Source organism: Trichoplax adhaerens, genomic scaffold, assembly GCF_000150275.1.
Source record: "Trichoplax adhaerens TRIADscaffold_4 genomic scaffold, whole genome shotgun sequence".
Classification (NCBI taxonomy): domain Eukaryota; kingdom Metazoa; phylum Placozoa; class Uniplacotomia; order Trichoplacea; family Trichoplacidae; genus Trichoplax; species Trichoplax adhaerens.
This window is the reverse complement of record NW_002060946.1, coordinates 6759234-6768245: the sequence shown is the minus strand read 5'-3', so window position 1 is coordinate 6768245 and position 9012 is coordinate 6759234. Positions and strand designations below refer to the sequence as shown.

The 9012-nt window shown below is 33.1% G+C and overlaps 2 protein-coding genes across 2 annotated transcripts; both read right to left on the bottom strand.

Moving 5' to 3' along the window:
- Nucleotides 1-1821: 1821 nt before the first annotated feature.
- TRIADDRAFT_55967 (uncharacterized protein) lies at nucleotides 1822-4013 on the bottom strand (the record flags this gene model as incomplete). The annotated part of the gene is made up of 6 exons (XM_002111650.1): nucleotides 1822-1905; nucleotides 2101-2169; nucleotides 2944-3015; nucleotides 3416-3494; nucleotides 3763-3857; nucleotides 3978-4013. The coding sequence occupies 6 exons, from the start codon at nucleotides 4011-4013 to the stop codon at nucleotides 1822-1824; spliced, it is 435 nt and encodes a 144-aa protein (XP_002111686.1).
- Nucleotides 4014-7280: 3267 nt separating this feature from the next.
- On the bottom strand, nucleotides 7281-7940 carry TRIADDRAFT_24667 (uncharacterized protein; the record flags this gene model as incomplete). The annotated part of the gene is made up of 2 exons (XM_002111649.1): nucleotides 7281-7433; nucleotides 7698-7940. Coding segments are annotated over 2 exons (396 nt in total), but the record flags the coding sequence as incomplete, so codon positions are not given.
- Between the last annotated feature and the right edge of the window lie 1072 nt (nucleotides 7941-9012).

Sequence of the window (9012 nt, the reverse complement as noted above, 5' to 3'; positions counted from 1 at the left end):
TTGTCTATATTATTACCAATGCAAGACAGGATAAGATAGTTGTGCAGCCAGTGACCTTGTACTTTCGAATTTGCATATTATATAATAATCAACCTACATAACCTTCATGTAAGCTAGAAAAAGTTGCATGCAACTTAAATGTAAGTATCATTAGTTTGGGGTTGATTCAAAAATTCTTTGTAACGTTTCTGCGTATGGTCTTTAGGTTATCTAAATATACAAACTGCCTCGAAAGAGATTATAGTAGGTTTCTTCTAGTACCAATAGTCCATGTATAAACCTTATTTATTAAAAATTCCGAAGTGAATTTTGCATGATAAAGTTGCCGTGTCACTGACTAATGAGCTTATATAATTAAACATTGATAGTAATTTATTTTTAACAGAGTATTCAAATGATTCCTGATTATCCGCATAGTAGTAAAGATAATTTCATTACGATTTGTTACCTAGCGTGCTAGAGACTCAATTTTATAGCAACCTAAAAAGCGGAAATGTTCAAGATCATCATAGCAAATCGCGATATAAATACTTCATCAATAAAATAAATGTGTTTAAAATCCTGTTTGTAATATTCTTCGATTTTAACATCGCGTATGCATAAATTTATATGCTATAACTTAAATAGGTTAAAATCCTGTTTGTAATACTCTTCGATTCCAATATCGCGTATGCATGAATTTATTCCCTATAACTTAAATAGGTTAAAATCCTGTTTGTGTATCTTTCGATTCCAACATCGCATATGCATCAATCTGATCGCTATAACTTAAATAGGTAACAATTATAGATTGTAATACCACGAAATTAAAATATAGAACTGAAAATGATCCCTCTAGCTTTCCATCATCGGGTCATAAATGACCTCACTTCTCCATTTGCCGCAGTAAGCACTTGCTAAAATGTACAATAATACGTCTTTTTATTGTATTTAATCTTGATAAATACTTTGCTAGATTTACATTTTCAGCCTAAATTTACTGCATAGGTCGTTTTCTAGTTTACTTGCTAATTAATTGCCCTAGAAAAATTCGGTATTATAATAAAAAAAAAGAGGCTACTGTACCCTTACAACGTCATCATGATAATTTCGTATTGTCTAGTTTACTTCGCAATATAGTGTCCTATACTGGAGTAATTAATTTCCTTAACTATTCTAAAAACCTAAGTCGTGAATGGATTAAATCTCACGTTTCGTCTAGGAAAGAGCAGTATAATCAATATCATAAATGTATCAGTTCGCTATCTATGTATGAATTGTAGAATTCAAAACTATTACTTATTCGGCCAATATTTGCAAATAAAATGGCTCCTGGGATACTAAATACAAAAAAAGTCTGCATAATCGAAAAAATAGTCGTAAATAGAATGACTAATATCATACTTGATAAACTGGAACTCAGTAATTTTGTACGCAACAATAAATAGCTTTACTAGCTGGGAAATTTAGATATTCACAATCCTCAAATAGTTCCCAGCAATTCAGTACTTGGCGATATATTTAATACCTATTAAAGTTACAATTTATATCAGGCTAAGGGATACTATACTACTTTAGTAGTACATATTCGTACAGTAAATAGAGAAAAGAAGATATGAAACATACTAGATCACTGTAATAAACTAATAGTCATAATATAAAAATTATATCTTCGGTGTAGCAACATTAGATAATCTATATGAGGTTTGTAGTATGTTAAAATATTGTTGACTGTTGCAACAGTAAAGCAAGTTAAATGATGAAAGATATATCTAAATTTGGTCTCATTAATAATATGCGCGTCAATTCTGCAGCTCATCTTCCGTACGCTATTTATATTTTTTAGTCTTTTTCTTCTTTTTCTTTTTCTTTTTCTTTAAAGTAATTGATAAACATGTACATAAATATAAATAAGTGGCAGATAAACTTTAAAATTTCAGAAATGGTAGCTTACAGAACGTAAATAACTACCATCAGAATCATTACTATCTGATGATGACGTGTTCTCTTCTCGTTTTCTCTTCGTTCTGAGCTATAATTGTAATGCATGACCAAGGTATTTACTAAATTGAATGTAACATGAGAGTACGCAATCGACAGTAGAACAGCACTTCAAATTACCTTTTTATCCCTTCCAAAAGAATCACATGAATCAGGATCAGAATCAGAATCTTGAGAAGATGATGATACCTTATGAATGTGATAGGTAATTTATGTAAGAAAGATTCAAATGTTACATAGGCATAAGAATAGAAATTTTCAACTATTATTTTTTAACTTATGGACACAGTATCATTAATATGAATTTCGGAACCTCTTTTCTCTTATATTTGGACTTTTTCTTTTTCTATTCAAATATTTATAATAAAATAATATTAGCTCTGCAAAGGAAAATGCTATGTGGTCATTCAAATTTAACACAGGTGCTTGTTGTACGGTATCGAGCAAGCTATCTGCAGCAACATAGACGAACTGTCGATATAGATCACAACTCTGTCATGCTACATTCTAAGATTACATTCCATGCAATGTGGCTACAACTTCATTAATCATTCCATTCCTATATTACAGAACATAATGTACTCCAAATACTTGCCAACAAATACGCCGTACAATTCCTATAATCAGACTGTTCATGTTGTGATCAGTAGTTTATATCGCTATAATGTCGCGTGAACAAATTGTATTACGCAATCTCGGTGTTTTTTTAGAACGTACTCTAACTTTACCTAAAAATGTTTATAATTGACTCCAACGATTTACTATAATAATTATGAAGAAAGCTAACTGTTCATGGCCACTATACTGTTATAGCAGTAGGAAGCATTTAATGTTTCTATAACGTTAAGTTTTAAAAATTAGTACTTGTAGGTAAGTACATAACTTCTTACACATAGCTTCTTACAAGGAAGTTAATTTGCAACGGATCTTATTTCACAAAGACTATTCGATAGCATTACATACCTTCTTTTTCTTTGATTTCTTACTTTTACCTAAAACTTCTTCTCGATGTCTCCTGAGATCTTCCTTATAATTCTATCATCATCAAGAAAGCATCGCATTTCGTTATTTCAGAACAAACAAATGCAGTAATAACAAAAAATTTCTACCCAGTTGCATAAATACTTAACTGATTGTAATACAAAATATGAAGCATCGCACAAAGCATGGACTTCATTATTATGGTCAAGCTATACTGTAGGTAGTCTCATAAAGTCTTATAGTGTAAGTTACTAAACTGAGAAGTTATAAGCAATTTATCATTCTACCTCAATCATTAATTAATTCAGAATAGTTTAGCGAAAAGAAAGTATCAATTGAGTCAGGTAAATACAGGTTAGCATAGAATAAATAATTATAAAAATGATTGGAAGTTGGTATTCGAGTAAATTCTGGTGATATAAATGGGGGTAATCATAAGTATCTCATACCGCACCTCTTCCTGTTGTTTCTCCCAATCAGCTAGAGAATGTGAACCTTCCTTACTCTTACCCAGCTTCTCTTTTACTTCGTCCCTAACAAGCCAATAAATTACGCCTTAGTATTATGATAATTTAATACATGTCAATATCAATGAAGAACTTCATTTTAGTTTGCAATTGACTGACACCATCGTTAAAATTGGATTGAGAATTAAGAATTGATACGGAAATGCAGATTAAAAGAGTAACATAGTCAAACAGTCCAAATGCACAGTTTGGCAGCATTGCTAGCATTTACGTAGCCCTTAACTATTTTTACGTTTCAATAGTTAATATTGAAACTTTTCGCAAACCTACTTACCAGGTAGGCCTCGGTCTGTTCAAATAGTCCCGGATAGTAGGTCCAGATGGAGGCGCTGCACTGGAACGAGCTGCAGCTATCGGATTGACCCATGCCTGCACCGATAATGTTTAAAGTTATTGAAATGTATATCATCCAATCTTATCCCTATGCAAGCTAAGTTAGTAAACTCTAGTCGGATAATTAATCGTCAAGTCAACAACACATATTATCACCATAGCGATACGCCCAAAGAATAATTTAAAGGTCATGATTACAGCTTTCAAATAGACTAAGAACGTCTAATCATCACATTGTATTCTATACCATAATTTCCTGTCCATTTATAATCCTAATCCACAAGAGGTTGATATTATACTTTAAGCTATCTAGAATTGTGGCGATCCGACCCTTGCTGATATTTTTGGTGTGCATATAGCTTTATTGAAGTAATTGAGCACCAAAATACAGTACTATCCGACTCATGGCTATACGTTGAATACACCTTTCTACGTTGTGTAAGCACATTTTCTTCGTCTTTCTACTACCCTATTAAGCTACAGTGCTGCATCTTAACATGGTGATAGCATTACGTTTCAACTAGCATCACCATTAGTTATATCATAACTGTAGTATACTTGAATTAAAATCCTTGATCTTAATAACGTTATTCTGTCTATTTTATGTTCTATACCACAAATTCCTATTCCTTTGTAATCGGCTATACTGTACGTTATCTTTGAAGCATCTATTTATCTTTCTAATGCCATGTTAGGCTACAGTGCTGTATCTTAACATGGTCATCGACTGTGCTACGTTTGAACTTTGCATTAATAGATATACAGTGCAATGGTATATCATCATGACTTCTACCATAACGGTTACGTACTTTATTAACTAGTACTATGTTATGAATTACATACGAGATCTATCGATTTAATAATGTTCTTCAGGACATCCTGTCTTTTATAGCATCTATACCATGATTTTTTATTATTTTGTAATCCACTCTACATTGATATTATAATTTAAGCTATCAAGAGTGATGACGATCAGATCGTTCCTGATATTTTGACCACCTTAACGACACAAAAAGTGTATGCAAAAATCCAATGCTAATCATGGTCTTCACGACATCCTGTCTTGTATAGCATCTATACCATGATTTTTTATTATTTTGTAATCCACTCTACATTGATATTATAATTTAAGCTATCAAGAGTGATCACGATCAGATCGTTCCTGATATTTTGACCACCTTAACGACACAAAAAGTGTATGCAAAAATCCAATGCTAATCATGGTCTTCACGACATCCTGTCTTGTATAGCATCTATACCATGATTTTTTATTATTCTGTAATCCACTCTACATTGATATTATAATTTAAGCTATCAAGAGTGATGACGATCAGATCGCTCCTGATATTTTGACCACCTTAACGACACAAAAAGTGTATCAAAAAATCCAATGCTCTGCCTCATCCATGCATGCAACTCATCAACTTGCCTATTCTATTCTATTCAATTTTCAAGCTTCAACTTACAATTCGTTTATCTCGTTTGCCCATAACACTGGATGATTTTTTTTACTGAAATCAGTGAAAAAAACCCTCGGCAGATATGCTTTAAGCTATGGCTACTTTGACCAACATCAGGAATGGCTGACTTAGTTGCCTTTCCTCCTCCAACTTGTTGACGCAGTGATCGATCTCATCCACTTACAACATCGAGAGATTGTACTACTCAAATCAGTCTATTATCAATAGTAGACAGACCGACAGAAAATAAACTGCCAACACTTGTATGGCTGTCTAATAGTACTAGATGAGAAGTCCAAGCCACTCGGTCCGTCTGTCTGAATAATAAACCGAGCTAAGCTACTCTGCTCATCGAGGTACCCCTATGCCACCATTAAAGAAACTCCAATTTTGGACGAGATGGAAGCAATAAATGCATGAATAGTGGCAGCTAAATCAACACCATGAGCACAGTAGAACACATAACAATATTTTGACTACAGTTGGCTAAGATAGAGAATGATGATGACCAATTTTAAAGCAGTTTAGTTGATCGATAATTTTTTTTGGGGGGGGGGGAAATACTAAGGTGCAACGAGGTGCCCCATCAGTAACAACAAATAACAAATTGCCAACAAGCAACTTAATGACTTATTCAAATTTAACATAAGCCCAAGTCTCCCCTTTTTTCTCGATCGTATCTCCTTTTTATACCATTACAGTGAATAATACATCGATACTCTACATTTGCAAGGTAAGTAAATGAAACCACGACAACAGTAAATATGTTTTAAAACAGAATCTCACGACAGTAATTATCCCTAAAATGGTGAACCAGTAATAATCCCTAATAGGGAATCAATTAAACATAACAATGATCATCAATTTCAAAGCAGTTTAGCATGGTTGATCGATAGTTTGGGGGGGGGGGGGGAAATACTACGGTGCAACGAGGTACCCCATGTCACGACTAAGAAATTCCAAATTTTAGACGAGATAGACGCAATAAATGAATGGATAGTGACAGCTAAATCAACACCATGAGCACTGTAGAACACATAATTATACTTTAACTAGAGTTGGCTAGGATAGAGAATGATGATCACCAAATGCCAAGGTGCAATGAGGACGCGATAAATGCATGGATAGTTACAGCTAAATCAACACCACAAGCACAGTATAACACATAACAATATTTTGACTAAAGTTGGCTAGGATAGAGGAAGATAATCACCAATTTCAAAGCAGTTTAGCATGGTTGATCGATAGTTTTTTGGAAATACTAAGGTGCAACGAGGTACCCCATGCCACGACTAAGAAACTCTAATTTTAGACGAGATACACGCCATAAATGCATGGATAGTGACAGCTAAATCAACACCATAAACACAGTTTAATGCGTAATAACTTTTGACTAAAGTTGGCTAGGAGAGAGAATGATAATCACCAATTTCAAACCGGTTTAACATTGTTGATCGATAATTTTGGGGGAGATGCTAAGGTGTAACGATTACCAATAGTCTGTATCTGCCATCAGTCAAACGACACCTCCAATAACAAAACTCTTTGCTGGGTTAAGACTTTATTACGCAAAGACATAGTACTATTTGACCATAATCGGCGTACATCCATGATCCAATCAAGCTTTAGAGAAGGAAAAACGACACGATAATATGATAAAAGAGTTAGACAGATATGATATCAAGACTAACGCTTAACGCATACAAACAATGTCCGAATATGCTCGAAATGGTATCGTTATAATTACCTACAGCACAGCACAGCACAGTAAGAGCCAAGATCATGACTAATAAGTTAAAGGATAGGTAATAATCACAGCAGCGCAAAACCATTATTAACAGAAGTGAAGAAGCTATCGTACAGTTTATATAATTATTATTTCAAAAGATAGACTAAGATCTTAGAATAGTTCAAATCATTTGACTATCGTAAGGGCAGAGATAAAATGTTATAGTAATAAAGGAATACTACAGTAGGTCAATTATCGAAATATAGAGCTCTATTGCTTTAAAAATTTAGGTTGAAAGATAACGCTAGGATCTCCTTTGTGAGACAAAAGATGTTCATGATAAGGTTGAATTTCCTTAGCAGTAAAACCACAAGTTTCGCATACATAAACTTTTTCTCGTCTTTCTCGGAATTTATATTGAGCCTAAGGTAGACAATCATAGAAAATAATCCGTACAGGAAAAATTTTAAAATCTTCATTTAGTAACTTATTAAGTCTGGTCAACTATTTCGATCTATTTCCTCAGTAAATAGAGCTGACAATATTAACGTAAAAGACAGATCGATAATACGTAGAATGCAATCGATATTGTATCAAGCAAGAAACTGAAGGTAAATAGCAGCTTGTGATAAAAGACCCTTCAAGTTAATGCAATGACAGCGATTTTATCACACTTTGGATACTTACATCGGTACCATGAGACTTTTGACAGTGTAATTCTAATGAGCATCGTTGAGCAAATGCTCGGTTGCAAAGTTTACACCTAAATGGCTTTATTCCGGTATGAATACGGACATGTCGCTTTAAATCGAATTGATCACTAAAACCTTTCTTACAGAAAGGACATAGGTGTTTTTTATCTTCTGCATGTCTTCTCAGATGACGTTTTAGCTGCACCGGTGATTGATAGCTTTTGTGGCAAATATGACACTGGAGTTGGCCATCTTTATTTGCTACAGTACGATTTGAAACCGCTAAAATTTTATCATTACTAGATACGGTTTTGCTTTGTTGCTGACTTGTAGTTGAATTAATATTTGCGGTAGAAATGATACCATTCTGATGGCAAATTGAGATGTTATTTCCATTTCTTGTGGCACCATGAAGGGCAACCGATCCATTGTTACCTACAATAGTTTATTTTACCATAAAAAAAGGAATCATTCAAGATTTTGCATTTATAACACACTCTACGAAATTATCACAGTATTTACAAATTAACATAGTGCAATTATCATCGAACAGACTGAGATTGAAGTAAATCCGAGTTATTTCAGCTTTCCATTTAGACTATACTCTACTACACTATCGCAGTTTTTACAACTTGAAATTGTAGTATTATCATCGAATCGATTGAAATTGAAGAGGTTATTCAAGATTTTGATTTAAATCACCCTCTATTTATTATCGCAGTTTTTATAAATTGAAATTGAAGACTTACGCAAGATTTCCATTGAAATCATACTAAACTATCGCAGCTTTTATAAATTGAAATTGTAGTATTATCATCGAATCGATTGAAATTGAAGAGGTTATTCAAGATTTTGATTTAAATCACCCTCTATTTATTATCGCAGTTTTTATAAATTGAAATTGAAGACTTACGCAAGATTTCCATTGAAATCATACTAAACTATCGCAGTTTGTATAAATTGAAATTGTAGTATCATCATGTAATAGATTGAAGGCTTATGCAAGATTTCCATTGAAATCATACTAAACTATCGCAGTTTGTATAAATTGAAATTGTAGTATCATCATGTAATAGATTGAAATTGAAGACTTATGCAAGATTTTCATTTAAATCACATTCTACTTAAATATCGCTGTTTTCACAAATCAAAACTGTACTATTATAATTATCATCTAATAGACTGAAATGGAAGAAAGATGAAAGTTATCCATTCTCTACGAAATTATCGCAGATCAAAACTGTACTTTTATCATCGAACAGATTGAAGATGGTTGATATGAATAATTGCGATGCAAAAAAGTCTTAACC